Below are 17,370 nucleotides of genomic sequence, written 5' to 3'. Positions count from 1 at the left end.
GTCTGCTTGCTCTCTCTCCCCCCTTCTTACACACACACACACACACACACACAGTAAGCCTAACATAACTGGATTAGGATTCCGCTATTTAGGGGGAGGGGGGGTGAGAGCGAGTATTGAGGTCAACCTAATAAACATTCATCTCATATCTCTGCCTGGTTTCAGCCATACACACAGCATGTGTTCCAGCCAGTAACCAATGACATGGACATACTGAACAAACTGTGTCTGTGTTTGCAGTGGCTTTGAAGAGGATGTTCATGTTAATGATGATGATGGGCTTTGTTTAATTCTGTTTAACTTCCATCATCGTTGCTTCCTGTTTTCCATGTTTTCCATGAGTCATTAAAATGTGAAATGTGGCATATCACAGTACAGCAGTGGTGGAAAGTAATTCAGTATATTTTGTCAAGTACTGTACTTTAGTGCAATTTTGAGGTACTTGTACTTTACTTGAGTATTTCCATTTGATGCTACTTTATACTTCCACTCCACTACATTTCAGAGGGAAATATTGTACTTTCTACTCCACTACATTTATTTGACAGCTTTAGTTACTTTTCAGATGAAGAATTAATACAATGGATAGTATAACAAGCTTTTAAAGTACAACACCCAATCCCTAGGTTGGGAACCACTGGTTGGGAACAAATGTTCAAATGATCCAATATTTCACCAAAAATCAAAGATTAGAGAAAAAAGTCCAAAAACTGAAAACAGATTTGTGTATCAGAACTTTGTTTTTTCTTCTTTCCTCTCCCAATAATCATCTCACCACCCCTCAGATTTATCCCCTTTGGAGGGGCCTGACCCAGTCTTGTCAATATTCAGTTTATTTTGAGTTCTGTATGCCTTGAGTTGCTAATTTGTCCATTGTGTACCTCACAGTACAAGTGTTCTTTATCCTTGACCAGATGTCATACAAATGTGAACCACATGTAAGGGATTTCCTCAGAACTTTGGAATACTTTACACAATAGAAAAAAATTTACTGTTAATGATTTTTCTTTTTTTAGTACAAAAGAAGAAATTCTGTTTAAATTCTTTATTTCTTTCAGAGTTAAAGTTCTCTGTGTATTTTGCATTTAGTAATTTATGATCCTGATCAGTTTTTGCTACGATCTGAGATGCTAAAATGATTGTTTTTTATAGCCTTTGTGTTAAGATTATCTGTGCTCAAAAGATTCTGTGCTGTCCATGATTTGGTCCTCACACCAGATCTTCATGTACATCAGTGCAGCGCTTTCTACATCACAGTCAGGTCCTGCCCAAACTTGTCTCCTGTGTAGAAGTCTTGTACTCATTTTTCATACAACTAGCTTGGCTACTCTTGCTTAATAGTCTCTCTCTCTCTCATGATAGAGATGTTGATTGAGTGTGTGAAGAACAAGGACGTGAAGAAGGTGAGTGACAGTTTCAGTAGTCAATCTGTGAACAATGTTTCAAAATTTCCCCACCATGGTGGTTTTGTCCCAAAGCACAGCACCAAAAGACCTGTTAACTGTTCACACTGTATCATGTACATTTTTGCATCTGGATATTAAATGTCCAGACCAGAGCCGGCTGCTGAAATCAGAGATATTTCATCCTTCTTTAAATGAAGCAAAGGCAGTAGCAACCACGGCTGGACAATATGGCCAAAAAAACCCAAATCTCAAGCTTTTTTTAAAGCTTGGGGTCGATTCACGATTCTAATCTTGTCTGCAAAATGCAGGATTGAAACACATTTTTTAAGACAGCTGAGCAAGAATAATAAAAGACCTGCACTACCTGCAGGCTATCATGATTACGTACAGAATACATTTCCCCACACAGGTATTGCCTGTCAGTATCAGCTGCTTCGACTAAGTAGAGCACATTCAGTTTATCCAGTTTCAGCACAGATAGGGCAGAAACAGATCTGCTGCTGAACAAAACATCAGGCTGATATCTGCAGACTGCTGCTAGCTATTGTTAGCTACCAGACAGGTTAGGAACAAAGTATCTGGAAACTGTTGAGTCGACTCCCAGCTTCTCAACTCTCCTAATTAAAGATGATACCTTATCAACTAACACAAACCGAGAACACAGATCAGTGTACAGAGTGATTTTCAGTCTGTTCTTATGTAGATGTAACTGTTAAATTCACTGTGAGATACCCAGAGACAGTTCTCCACTTGTAAACTGCGACAGGTGAACATGTAGTGAAAACTATTCACGTCACAGTTTACAAGACTGTCATGACTCAAATGGCTAATGTAGCAGCTACCATCTATGTTACTTTCTGACTAAAAATAACCTTTTTGTGCAAATTGTAATAACTCAGTTTTACAATTAAGACGTTTTACACATCATGTAAAAACAAAAATTCAAATTATTTTAATTAATTCGAGATATCATCCAGCCCCAGTAGCAAGAGCACAGATTACTTGTGGCATTAGGTGCATTGCATGTGGAAATTGGTAATTTTGCAGGGCTCTCACAAAATTAGGGAGTATATCTTTAAAACTGCACAAATCAATATTTTTGTAGTAACAATGGATCAAATGACTATGTGTAATGTGAAAAAGAGACATATGTTTTCTCTTGAGTTGGTGGACACCAAAGAGTGAACATTTGACTTACATTCATTGGGGCACAGTATGACTCTAAATGAATGATAATGCTGCTCAGTGTCTGATGGATGTGTAAATAGATAACTGCTTGTTAACACATACCAACTTCATACAGTCAGAATATGTCAGTTGTTGTGTTTTCAGCTTGTCCCACTGCTCCACAAGTGTCCAAAACTTTTAATTTAGCTTTAAGGGAAAAGATTTTTATGTTAATATTTGTAGGATTCAATCAAATGTTTGCCACACATATTTTGCATCTTGTTTTCCACATTAAAGCTAATTAAAACCTGTTTTCACCCAAAGCTCCAAGAGTTGCACCTGAATGGGTCTGACCTCAAAGCGCTGGACCAATCAGGCTGCAGTTTGCTGCACCATGCTGTCAGTACAGGAAGCAAGGAGATGGTCCGCTACATCCTGGACAATGGTAACTGTAGCAAACCAGCAGCCATTATCAGTGACAACCATAACCACAAAATCAGAATGAGTATCCAAACCAGTTTTCATGGACAAGTATATTTTGACACACAGTGAATTTGACTCCAGTTTCCAGTGGCTCTCAGTGTACCTGCATACAAAAACATCGGAAGATACACATACAGAAGACATACGGATAAAAACAAGTACAGCAGGCTAACAGTTACATTAGAGTACATCAGAATCAATGAAATTTCATGTATATCTGTATGTGCAGTAATGTGCAAAAGTTTTGGGTACTAAAAGTTAAGTGAGGATGCTTTCAAAAATAATGCCATGAATAGTTTTTATTATTCAGTTATCTTCATACGAAGGTGAGTAAACAGCAGAAACCTAAATGAAATCAATATTTGCTGTGAGCAGCTTTGCCTTGAAAACAGCAGCAGTTCTCCTCGGTACACCTGCACACAGCTTTTCAGGTACTTTGCAGGTCGGTTGTTCCTGCATCTTGGAGAAGTTGCCACAGTTCTTCTGAGGATTTAGGTGTCTCAGCTGCTTCTGACTGACTCCATGATGTTTAGATCAGGGCTCTGTGGGGGCCATACCATCTGTTGCAAGATTCTTTGTTCTTATGTTGCTGAAGGTAGCTCTTTATGACTCTGGCTGTATGTTTGGGCTTGTTGTCATGCTGCAGAATAAATTTGGGACCAATCAGACGCCTCCCTGATGGTACTGCATAATGGATAGGAATCTAAACATCTCAAGTGCCTAAAACTTTTGCAAAGTACTGTATATATTTGAACAAAAAACACTTCATATCAAGTACTGATGATAATAATTTGGTTGGCAGTAATACCCTGTTTGCACTTGGTTTTAAAATGCGTCTTGAGCGATCAGACCACAAGTGGACAGTGCTAAATACAAGTGTAAACAACCAGCAAGATGCACTGTGATCTGATCACTCAAACAACTTGCCCGGGTGGTCTGGGACACATTTGACCACATATCTTTTGTAGTGTAAACGCTAATGCGTCCTGATGCATCCTCGACAAGGACCTAACAGAAAAATACGTCATCAATGCAGGATGCGGTGATTGTTTTGGTGACAGTGCACCGACACAAAGTGACTTTGTCCTGCCAATCTCGACAGGTGGAATAGCCCGTACATATATATTAGTTCTTGAAACATTTTTGTTATCTTAGCTAGCCCATGCGAGACAAATCTGGAGTTTGTCTGGAAACAGAATGATGTAATAATTGTGCTTGGAGCCCTTGGACCTTCTAGCGGATGTGACATAGAAAGTAACGAAATCTGAACACAAGTGGTCAGCTTGGAGACGAATGATAGACACAGGTGTGAACGGCGATGTGTCTTGGCTGTCCACTTTTGTTCGGATCACCAAAACACATTTTAAAACCAAGTGTGAACAGCCTCTAAGAGACAGCACAAGAATTCAGGTCACTATTGTCAGGAGTAAACATTTAAACACCCCCTTCACAATGTCCTCATGCTCATTTTTTACATCACTATATGCTTGTAACACTACCTCTTACACTGGTGTTGATTTTTTCCATTGGACACACAGTAAATGACTAATGAAGAATAGTTGCATATGAACTGTATTTGTTGAACACTGGGTTGGAATGTTTCACTGTTAACAAAACTGAACAAAGACATATGTAAATGCATGTTAGTGGGCTGTTGACACCCAACAGTATGATCTAATGTAATGTCTCACTACAGTAATCTTTTCTCATCTGTTTCTGTTTTGCAGCTCCAAGTGACCTGCTTGATGTCACAGAAAAACTACAGTGAGATCATGTTTTTGCCTTTATTCACCTCCTAACTTGCTAAATCCTTCAACAATTCAAATTTAAGATTTGAATTAATTGACTTAGGCGAGGTTTTTACAGTGGTAATCTTCAAAGTGTTCTTTTTAAAATTAGCCATTGATAAGCACTTATTACTGTTGTGTGTTTGTCAACAAAAATCCTCTGGGCATAATTACACATTTTTGTAAACACACAGTATATGACATGGTGTGTCTGAGAAAATTTTGTAAAACTATATAACTTTATACTGTGATTGTAGGACCCCCTTTGATGTTGTTCCACTGGGCTCTGGTCTCTCTATATGTGCTGGGCATGCTAACAAGTGTACCAAATTTAAAAGAGAATAAACATAAGAAACCAAATAAAAGCAGTAGGGCGCCAGAGCATCAATGGTACTTGACTCCCTGGAGACATAAGACGCTGTTATCTCATGCTGCCTCTCTCCCTTTTTCTGTCTCTCTGTACTCTGGACCACCAGTGGGGAGACGGTTCTTCATCGAGCTGCATCTCTGTGTCACAGGACCATCTGTCATTATCTGGTAGAAGCAGGAGCCTCACTGATGAAAACAGACCTACAGGTAGGTTCTTCACATGTTGGTGGAGTTGAACCATATCAGGCCTATCTCATGTAGGACTATAACTTTACAAACATTAATAACATTTACAGTACACCATTTTCTCTTATAAAAAAAAAAGAAAATAGCTTTCAAACACACTGATTACTCATCAGTGGTGGAAAGTAACTAAGTGCATTTACTCAAGCACTGTCCTTCAGTATCATTTTGAGGTACTTGTACTTTACTTGAGTATTTCCATTTGATGCTACTTTATACTTCCACTCCACTACATTTCAGAGGGAAATATTGTACTTTCTACTCCACTACATTTATTTGACAGCTTTAGTTACTTTTCAGATGAAGAATTAATACAATGGATAGTATAACAAGCTTTTAAAGTACAACACCCAATCCCTAGGTTGGGAACCACTGGACTAAACTAGCTAACTGTATATGAAGTAGTTGAAACTAGCTCCAGCTGTTTTTCTTACAGTACCACAGCAGGACCTCAGTGCATTACAGCCAAGCGGCAACTACCACAGCTTGAGGCTGAAGCCAATGGTAAATGGCAAATGGACTGTACTTGTATAGCGCCTTTCTAGTCTTCCGACCACTCAAAGTGCTTTTACACTACGAATCACATTCACCCATTCACACACTGAATGGTACAGGGTCTACCATGCAAGGTCCCAACCTGCCCATCAGAGGAGATCTAATCATTCATATACATTCACACACTGATGGTACAGCCACCAGGAGCAATTCGGGGTTAAGTAACTTGCCCAAGGACACATCGACATACGGACTGGAGGAGCCGAGAATCGAACCGCCGATCTTCCGATTAGTGGACGACCCGCTCTACCTCCTGAGCCACAGCCGCCCAATGCAGAAGTATCTTAAAGTGCCACCAACAGCTGCTAGATGCTCCAACTGACTCCCATTCAAAAAGCCTCAGTTTTTCTCTAGAAATACTACTAGCTAATGTTAGCTAGTAGCGTTCGGTATTCCCTGTAAGCTAGTGTTGTTTCCAGAGCGTGAAAGGCAATATCCCACACTCCTTATTTGTAAAGTCATGGCTCCAAATGGAGAAGAGGGCGCAGACCATAAGCAGCAACCGCAAAAAATATACAAATAAAGGTAACTCTATTCCATTAAAGTTACGGAAAAAAAGACGTAATCAGATTACGATTCATTTAGTAAAAATGAGGATTATTAGCAGGATTGCAATTTTAAAATAAATTTTAAAATGAAGAAAGATATACTAGCATGCACTGTAAAAGTCCCAAACATAAGCAGAGCAGGAACAAGAGGACAAAATAACTCAATGATCCATGATGGTGTGAATAGAGGATGATACCACATGGCACACAAGTGGGCATAGCAGGCGCACCGGCACACACTTCATACACTTATGTTGGGAGAGTAGGCAGGGATGGTCGTTACACATTGTGGCAGTCCCAAAGACTCATACGAGTTAAAAGAGATGCTTGCGTAAATGACAGCTTGTAGCGCACATAACACCTCTCCACTGAGATGACTGTGAGCATTACATGCCCAGAGCTGACAGTGTGTCACTGGTCACTGAGCACATTCAATACTCAATGAGTTAGAGAAAACTCACACAGATAGAACCAAATAAAAGGACATGGTGAAGCCCATGATGCTGCTGCACATATGTCTGCCACTGCCATTCATCTGAAAAGAGTTGTGGAGGAGGACAAAGCTCTCGTAGAGTGGGCACAAATACCCGCGAGGGGTCTTCCCCCACTGCGATATACAGTACATTATGCCTGTTTGATAGCTTCACACAGCCAGTGGGCCAAGCGCTGTTTCGTCAGAGGCTTTCCCTGAGAATGTTCTCTGTAATGCACATCATGTGTTGTGCACTTTCATTGGAGGTGTGTAAGCTATTGCCTGAATTTGCTTAGTGAAAAGCAAGTTTTTCTTTAAAAATACACTGAGCAGAAGACACATTTTTGATGCTACAAATCTTGGATTCCCCATTTTCTATTCTAAGGTTGCATTACAGAATACACTTAAGTAAAAGTCATCTTATTGATATTTCTTTTCTCTGGTCTTAATTTGCATATTTCGTGTTGAGGTAATCCAAAGTAATAGAAAGTAATCAATCACTTTAATATTGTGATACTTGGATTAGGTTACTGACTACATTATCTAACAGGTAATTAGTAATTGTATCGACATATATACAGTATATACAGATGATTACAGCACATCATCAGCATGTAAGTTGCCAGACACACCCTGCATCACCAAAGAGAACATGTCAAACATGTCATGAAGAGATTTGATTGTATAGTCTGTTAAGTGTTTTTCTTGGAAGTGGTATGTCAGCTTGCATACAACTATTTACTCCAACTATTCACTGTACTGAAAGTATAGCTTGTGCTCTGTTTCCCTGAGATTAGTACATCAGAGTATTAATGTCAGGCTATTATCACCATATAAACCTTCTCTGCAATGTTATTCCAGGCTCAGTGGCACTCCTCAGCTTTAGGACAGTTCTCAGTTCTCATCTTGCATGTGGAGAAGCTGAGTCTTCACCACTGAGACCTTACAAAGTTCTATGTTCTCCATTAAAAACATGGCAGGTGCAATTACTGAGAATAGTCACAGAAACAGAATATAACCATGTAATAAAATTATAGAAAATATTTTCGGTGCTCAAAATAAACCATATGAAAATCGATTGTATTTTGGAACTTCAGGTACTTCAGGGAGATTAACTCTTTTCTCTCTGTCAGAGACCCCAGCTTCTCTCCCCTGTATTACCTTTAAAGGGGATGAGAGGAGCTCATGTGATTGGTCATTACTAAAGCTCACCTTGACTCCACCTGTTGATTCTGTATATACTCCATTCCAATATCTACATGTGAAGTTTTTTGTCTAGAAGTGTTTGTTGTGGTGATATTCAAGCTAGAAGTGCAGCTTAACTCAGTTACTGTGTTTTCTTGGCTGTGTTTTCTTAGACTCCCATCAAGCTATAGGGCTCCAGTTCAATATGTCTCCCCACATAATCCAAGATGCAATTTTGAATAGCTTAATTCCTGGGATAATTCCTGTGTGTATGTGTGCATGTATCACAGCCTGTAAAGAAAACATGAATCTATGACATCAGCAAAGGTTTCTGTGCTTAGATTTTGGTTGGTTTCCAACTCCAAAGGTTTTACCATCTTTGTCAGTTGCTAAAGGCACAGAACCTGGGTGGAGCAGATATGAGATGAGCATGTGGCAAACACAATGGCTGAGTGTGTCAATCAAGCAAAAACTTCCAAATGTATTTTTTTGTGCCTAAATAACACATACAGTCATACAGATAACATCCAGATGTCCTCTGGAGGTGAAAGGGACTCTTTGAGGAAGTCAACACCACCTTTGTACTCACTGGAATGGTTCACATCTGAGTGTGACACTGCTGGGATGGTACTATGGCACCCTTCTGGGAAACAGTGGATTGTCTACTTCAAGTTGGGAGTGAGCTGGTGCCCCAAGTGTCTCTTGTTGACAAGGGAGCTTGAGATGGACTGGGGGAAAAACAGATTGGTGAACCATCAGCACTGATGCGAGTATTGTACCAGAAGACAAAACTCTCATTTTACCAGTTAATCTATGTTTTAACCCTCACATAGCGTCATGAGCTTTGGGTCATGACCAAAAGAAAGAGATACAAGTAGTGGAAATGAACTTCCTTTGTAGGGTGTTCTCACTTATAGATAAGGTGAGGAGCCTTGACATCTTGACTTTTAAAAGGTGTCAGTTGAAGTGTGGGCATTTGATTAGGCTGCCTCCTGGACACCTCCCTCTGGAGTTTTCCTTGCTTTGCCTGCTGCCACCACAGCCCAGAGATAAGCAGCAGAAAATGGATGGATGGATAGATATCACCAAAGCATAAAATAAAATAACTGAAATCAGCTATTGGTACCGTGATGGCTTGTAGAAAAGCATATTTCACTTCGTATTTCAACAGAGGCCTATCTTGAAGTTGAAATGGTGTTAAGAAGTGATGTTGAATTAACTTAAACTCACTGCGGCTCAGGAGGTAGAGCAGGTCGTCCACTAATCGGAAGATCGACGGTTCGATTCTCGGTTCCTCCAGTCCACATATCGAAGTGTCTTTGGGCAAGATACTGAACCCCAAATTGCTCCTGATGGCTGTGCCATCAGTGTGTGAATGTGTGTGAATGGTTAGTTCCCTCTGATGGGCAGGTTGGGACCTTGCATGGTAGCCCCTGTACGCATTCAGTGTATGAATGTGTGTGAATGTGACTCATTGTATAAAAGTGCTTTGAATGGTCGGAAGACTAGAAAGGCGCTATACAAGTACAGTCCATTTACCATTATTATAGTAATCATATTTCTGGAACAATTAGCCCAACTACAGCTGCAATTGCATCAATTGGGAGGATCCCTGTTTGAATTAACTCTCAATATTTTTTCCATTATCTTAAATCACCAATCATTGCGGGTGTGGATCCATTATGAAACTGTATGTGATACTGGGGTATACAAATAATCATGACAGAGAACTGTGCACTGTGAATAGACTTTAGTATGACCAGTTCTCTTGGAACCAGTGTATATAGTGCACTGAAGGACTTGCTTGGGGACATGTTACGGACATTTCCAGGTCTATATTTTTAATCTGGGACTCCACTTAATTATTTTTGCATGATTTACAATTAAAAAAATATTTATTTAATTCATACTGACCCTTTATGCAGCCCCTCAGTTCATCCTCTGTCTGAAACAGGCCATTTTAGCACCTGTCTCTTTAAGGCCCCCCCCTCCGAGGGGCCCATTCTATTCTGATTGGTCAGCTTCCGGAAGCTGCATTAAGGAAGGACTTCTTGCCAGCTTCAAAGGCTACGTCAACAAACCATGAAACAAACTATCGTAGCAGGATTTCACTACTTTTTCTTGTTCTTTACTCAAAATGTCACAGAAAAATGTCATGGAAAGACCTTAACAACAACCTTAGCAACAACGGCTACAGAGCGGTTAACCGTTTATGTGACAAGCCGACATCAGCTCATCAGTAAGGAAGAAAAAACATAGCAAATGAAGAATTCAGAGCAAGTTGACTTGACCTGACTTTTGACTTGCAGGAAGCATTTCTGCATATATTAACCTCAAGTTTTGGAACTTTGACCATATTTAACATCTAACATGAAAACAATATATAAATAACAGAAATCCACAAAAGGCACAATATGTTCTCATAAGTAAAGGCTGGGTTTTCTGGTGGAGTCTTCTATTGTGACTGTCTCATATGTATGTATATGTGTGTATGTGTGTCTTCTCAAATATGCATCTACTTTCATTTTTTTTTCTTCAGTTTTCCATGGAGGTTTTAACCATGTAGAAAAGGCTCCAAACTGGCTGTATTCAGCAATGACCTAGATACAGAGAGAGGGAGGGAGAGGGATGAATGGAGAGGGGGAGTGTGAGAGACAGACAGCCAGAGAGTGCAATGAATAGAAAGAGAGACAAATGACTTGAGAGGAAAAGACTATGATTTTGACATCCCTGCATTACAAAGTACTGTGTTTTATCTCTTCATCTCTCTGCACTCGCCACTTATGGCGTCTCTATGTGTGACTCCATGGTTCATGTAAACCAGAGGCTTTAGGAGCAGTTGTTTTACACTCTCTCATGGTCTTGAAATAAAGTTCAGCTCCCTGTCTCTCACTCTCCCTGTTCATCTCTCTCTGTCTAATGTTTCCAAATCTGGTAGAGCCCCAAAGACAAATGCACTCACATAGACACACACACACACACACACACACACACACACACACACACACACACACACACACACACACACACTCTCTCTCTCCCTCTCCCTCTCTCTCACTCACTCATACTGGACTCATCTAATTAGAGTCTGTTCTAAACTCTGGAAGTGATTCAGCATAATGGCCCCTCCCTCAATAAACAAGCAGTTAGAATATGTCCTCTCAAGGACACAAGTTGTTTATTTCATTTCCAATTTAGTTGTTTCTCCTTATCTCATTGTTATCAGTTGGAGACAATGCTACTTCCACAACAACATTTTTCAATTATAGAGAAATGTGAGAAGAAAACTCATCAACACAGGCATCAGCTGGCCTGTAAACTCACAATCACACACATTTTAGACATGGCAACTGGAGCCTAATGAAACATCACAGTCTTTCTAGAGCAGAGCAGGGGAGAGGCTGGCCATTTTGGCAAGTGGGAATAAGACTAACAAAAGCCTGTTTTGTTTTTAACAAGGCTAGAAGTCTAAAGGATTGCTAGCAGCCCAGTGTTCATTACGGCTCACAGTGTAGAAGTGTTAGAACAAACAACATACAGGTGATTTAGGTAGACAGGCAGATCTAGGTAGGTATTCTTAGAGCCTTGCCAGAAGTCTGACTAAACACTTTTCAGACATGGAATACGTAAATTTGCTATTTTCTCTATCTGTTAGGCTGCATTCAGACCAAAAAAAGCGTACCAGTGAGACAATGAAATGTGATCCAGGAAGTTAGAGCTACAGATGAATGTGTTTAAAGCTTATCAGGCGCCAAACACTAGACAGTGTTTGTACAACTCTCCAACCTTATCGCGGCTGGAACTATTTCATCTTTCATCGCAACAATCGTGAGGTAAAGAGCAGAAACATGTCATTCACATTACAAAGTAATCCAACGGGAATGTGCACATGTATGTGTTGGGTTATCACAGCGCCTTGCTGGATGACTTTTAGATGTGCGGAAGCAAAAGTTGAGTCTGGTTCTGTCTCTTTTGCCGGATGACGCTGCACTGTTGTGCTGAGCCCTCTGCGTCAATGCACTGCCCACATTCTAATGAATGAGAGGGCTCCATTTTTTCATAAATACACAGGTCATGTTTAAAACTCACCCTGTTAAAATATTTATGAAAGTATTTTCTAGGACCTTCCCAAAACCTTTTGCGATTTCACATTTTTCCAAATGTTTTCCAGGCCTGGAAAACTCAGTATGACAGCATTGTGCTATTAACACTAACAGTTGTATACAATTGATTACACACATTTCTCAATACCAAGTTGACTTTTTCAAATGTATTCTCACAGTTCTCTTTACCAACATACAGCTTGGCAGTTAACAGTTAATTTCACATCCAGAATGCATTAATTCAACCTGTATACCATATCGGCCCAGATGATACTTAAGGTGATGTTTTATTCCGATAATTATATTTGAAAAAGTGGGCATCATCTTACATTACATGCTCACAAGATCAGAGATCCCTCTTGAATGAGAGTGTACTGCTGTAACACCTGCTCCTACAGAGAGTGTTGCATTATGGGTTGTTTGTAGCCTTATTGTTGCTAGGCTAGCAAGTGTCTCCATGTCTTTAATGTTATTATTTATATATTTTAATGGTATCATTTCACTTTTACAAGAGAAAAGGCTTCAAGATGAGAATAAATAGTAAATAGGATGAGTGTGAAAGTGTGTTGTATCTTCAACATGTCTTTTATCAAAAACAGGTGTTGCAAAAGGGGAGGGGTTGTCTTATATTTGGGCCAGTACAGTATATAGTGGAGTAAAATAAAATGAAGACGGTACAAATAAGAGCAATAATGTATGACTCTCTCTCTCTCTCTCTCTCTCTCTCTCTCTCCCTCTCCATCAGGGTGATACTCCTAAGAACAGGGCAGAGAAGGCTAATGATGCTGAACTGGCAGCCTATCTGGAAAACAGACAGCATTACCAGATGATACAGAGAGAGGATCAAGAAACAGCTGTCTGAAACTGTTGAACTCTTTATGAACAGGACGTGGATGAAGAAACTGCTTTCTTCTGACTGCAGACTGAGTGTGAAGCCGTGCCAAATCTGATTGAAATGTGCATTTAATAATTATTACGGCAGAGATTATAATGATGATGGTAATGACTTTAAGTCAGTGGATGTTAATGTTAATGGGTGTGAAGAGAAAGAGTAAGGTTATGAGAAGTTCATTAAGTCATTCCTTTTCAGTTTGAGTAATAAAAAGTGACAGTGAAATCAGGAAAATGGAACACTGGGAGAATCAGAAATCAGGGTTCTGATTTTAAGGGCAGTTTCAGATTTATTCTTCAAAAGCCATTCATATCAAAGGTATACAAAGGACTATACATTTTAAACTAAATGTGACCATCTACAATAAATTAGTGATGATGAAATGTGTCGTGGTATTAGTATCAGTTACTACATTTAGTCTGCAGATGGTACAATTTCAGTCCAGTCTGCAATTTGCATTACACACCAAAATGTAAAATTTCTCTGGGGGGACATTAGTGTCTGAAAGGCTTCATTAAAATTGCTCTCCTTAGGAGCCCGAATATCTCAGCAAATGTATTGACAATTTGCATATTAGATCAAATATCTGCAAATATATCTGAAATATCTGCATGTGCTGCATTGCTGTTTTGGCCTAAAGATGGCACTAGTGGAGACTTTATTGAATGTCCAACATAGAAAACAATTGAGTAAATTTCATGGCAATCTGTTCATAAGAGTTGGTGTTTTGGCCCAATGATGGAGGGAAATAGAGGAAAGGTTAGAGAGTCAAAACCATTAGGATTCATCCTCTGGGGGTCCTGGAAATCTGACCATTTTGCTTTTTAAATACCATGTTGTGGACCATATTTTTAGCAGTGGTGGTGGAGAGGTTAGTGGATCCCTGAAATCATGAGGATTCATAATTAGTATCAGATTTCATAGCAATCTGTCTAGAAGTTGTCAAGACATTTGTTTGGACACACTGTATTATGTTGACTTACATGAATATATTCCAGGGATAATTAATATTTATATGATGGGAAGTGATATTTTCTGGTGCCTGTACTGTAGGATTGAATGTTAGATTGAAATTCTGGGCTGAGATGACTTCAAACTAATAACCAATCCAAAATGTTTCAAAAAATCATTAGAAAACATCTGTCCATCATCGATCATGTTACACACAGTATTAGAATCATTTCTCAAAAGGAGGACATGGAACATGGAAGTTCACATGACCATATTGTGCTATGAAAGTGCACATCCAAAGGCCATTTAAAAAAGAGCATCAACGGTAAAATCATTGATTGACTTTTTTTTTCTTTTTGTGTATGTGGAACATGACAGTAATATCATACATTTTGGATCAAATGGATGCAACTATTTTGAAAAGATTAAATGTTAAGATTATTGTGTTATAGTTTGCACCAACAAGGATCAAGTGTTAAATCATGGATGATTATCATATTTAGTTGTGCTTAAGTTTAAAGCTTGTTTTTATCGAAAGGCCTGGATGAGCACAAATTTCCTAAATAGCAGCAAAACTGAAGCTCTCCTTATTGTCACTCCACACCAGATCATCCCCCCTACCTCATCTCACATTTGACCACAAGGACATCCCCCTTTCCCTCTCAGTCACTAATCTGGGTGTTAGGTTTGACCCTCAACTGCCTTTTGATGACCACATAAGACCTCTTTCTACCATCTCAAAAACATCTGTAAACTCCGCCCCTCTCTAATCCTGTCAGATGCAGAGAAATTTGTCCATCCCTTTATCTCCTCAAGACTGGACTACTGTAATGTGCTCTTCACAGGGATCCCTGGCAGGAGCATCCAGAAGCTCCAGTACACTCAGAACAGCACTGCCAGGATCCCGATGAGAGTGTAAAAACACAAACACATAACACCAATTCTGTTTTCATTGCACTGGCTCCTTCAGGGTTGACTACAAAGTCCTGCTACTCACACACAAATCAATCAATGGACATGCGCCTCCTTACCTAAAAGAACTGATCACACCACATACTTCCATCCGCACCCTCAGATCTGCCAACAGCTTGCTCCCCCGGGCCCCCAGTAGCAAGCTCTGCACCATGGTGGATTGAGCGCTCTGCTCTGCTGCACCATGCTTGTGGAACAGCCTTCCTAACCATCTGAAGGCAGCACAGACTCTAGACTCTTTAAAAAGGCATAAAAGCCTTTCTATTCAGAAAGGCTTTTTCATCTTAACTCTTATTACAATTTTTTTTATGTTGTTCATGTTATTAATACTGTAGCACTTTGAGTTTCACTATGAATGAAGAGTGCAGTACAAATTAAATGTATTATTATTTTTTATTATTAAAGTATAGTACACACACATAGCACTGAATAGCAGCAACTCAACTCACTGATGGCGTTTTAAAACTAATTTGAACTGAATTGAGTTTGTGAGGAACATTTGGATTTTGCAGGCACTTTTGGACAAATCAACAATATCAGAGCTCTTTAAACTCTATACTCAAATTTTCCAGCCTCAGTCTTCATTTAATACTTTGAAACTTTAACAGTCTGTAATCTAGATGTAGACAAAGGTGCAGCCCCACCACCAGAAATCAAAATACAAGATTGAAACCTTCATTTGATCGAAATGTCTTTCAATACTCATCATGTCCCATTTTCAGTAAGCTGGAAGAGATAAATAATAGTAATAAATCTTCACTCTGAACTGACATCAGTAATATGAAGATAACTGTTGTCTTCCATTACTGCTGATCAGATAACAAAAGCAAATCAAGCAGAGCGGGAAACATCTGGTAAATGTACTAAATTGAGTTCATCCCCACCTGTTCAGGGAACACAGTGATGAAGTGGCTGAGATGTGGAGAATTCAAAGACACATCTGCATTTTCAGAGTGTGCTGCAAAAGTCTTTCCTTCATCCCATAAATTACAGACCCTGCCATTTGAAGCAGCAAGATACAAAAACAGTAGAAACATGCACTCCTACGTTTTACTGAGAATAATACAAACTAACATGCCCCCACTGTCAGAAACGCGATAGGATCAGTGTTGAGAGCAAGCTGAAGAAGCAGGTTTCTCATGTTCCATGTAAACATCATATCCTGAATATGATCAAAACCAGGATTATACGCAAAACATATTCCCTCAGGGTCTGTAAACACAGCAGGAAATCAGTCACCACTCATGATATGCCAATGGTTTTTCACAAAGCCCACTCTTCACATGTGCTTTGGGAAGCCTTAAATTCAGAAGAACTGCATGCATTTTACTGGTTTTTCTGTCTCTCTGCTTGTCATGGCAGCTCAAACTCAGACTGAAAATACTTCTTAAGAGCAAATATTTCAGAAATGTCTTGTTTGCATTGCCACATGACTGGTGTGATGGCCCTCTCTTTCTCTCTCCTGTTTACCTTTACCACCAACCAATATTTGATGACATAACTGATACGCAAGAGCTTTGAAGATTAATAATAATGACATCACTGAACAATCCAGTGAACTCCCAGTTTATGGCCATTTAGCAAGTTACAATACTGGGTGATCAGAATGAACAGACTGGAAATAGGAGTGACCAGCTGGACTTTCAGACCTCAGCTCTGTTTGTTGAGCCACCTCCTTGAATGTGTGATGCAAAATAATGATGTTCTGCAAACCCCTTTGATGAATCTTCAATTATAGTTGTAGAAAGAAGTTTTGTGGGTTTCTGAGGGTTTGATGATGTCTCTCTAATCTTTGTACAGTAAATTATTAGAATATACTTTGACTTTCATTTATGTTTCTCAACTGCTGGCCCTGCGGCTGCCAAATATTGACAAACCAAAAAGACAAGACTCAAACTAGCTTCACTGTTTTTTTGTTCTGTTTGCTTGTGAAAGTTAGCAGTTGAACTGTGTTGGTCTCTTCATATTAGCTTTGCTTTGACAGTAAACTCTTGCATGTACTTCATCAAGGTGATGTAAAGCAGGTTGAGATCCATTTTTATTCACATCTGTGGCCAATCTTTTTTCTCTGTTGTTCTCTGTTTTTTTGGTAAACACATTGGTGTGAAATAGTTCAATAGTTTAAATTCTTTGAATTCGTATTTCTGTCTTTCTATTTCTTAATTTGTTTTTAAGTTGATTGATATTTGTAGATAAATATGAAGATAATAAAAGAAGGCAGTATATTCGATAATGAC

At 39.3% G+C, this 17,370-nt stretch overlaps 1 protein-coding gene across 4 annotated transcripts in view; it reads left to right on the top strand.

The window, feature by feature from the left end:
• LOC137177362 (diacylglycerol kinase zeta-like) overlaps positions 1-16,802 on the top strand; it is a 120,295-nt gene extending 103,493 nt beyond the window's left edge. For all 4 annotated transcript variants that reach the window (XM_067583604.1, XM_067583603.1, XM_067583602.1 and 1 more), the window contains 5 exons: positions 1,363-1,403; positions 2,898-3,018; positions 4,784-4,820; positions 5,320-5,419; positions 13,064-16,802. In XM_067583604.1, coding sequence (XP_067439705.1) covers positions 1,363-1,403; positions 2,898-3,018; positions 4,784-4,820; positions 5,320-5,419; positions 13,064-13,180 — 416 coding nt within the window. In that variant the 3' untranslated portion in view covers positions 13,181-16,802. The remainder of the gene's footprint in view (positions 1-1,362; positions 1,404-2,897; positions 3,019-4,783; positions 4,821-5,319; positions 5,420-13,063) is intronic.
• Positions 16,803-17,370: the final 568 nt, after the last annotated feature.

The sequence above is a fragment of the Thunnus thynnus genome, chromosome 24 (genome assembly GCF_963924715.1).
Source record: "Thunnus thynnus chromosome 24, fThuThy2.1, whole genome shotgun sequence".
NCBI lineage: Eukaryota > Metazoa > Chordata > Actinopteri > Scombriformes > Scombridae > Thunnus > Thunnus thynnus.
Note: the sequence above shows the minus strand (reverse complement) of the source record. Positions and strands in the feature narration are given on the sequence as shown.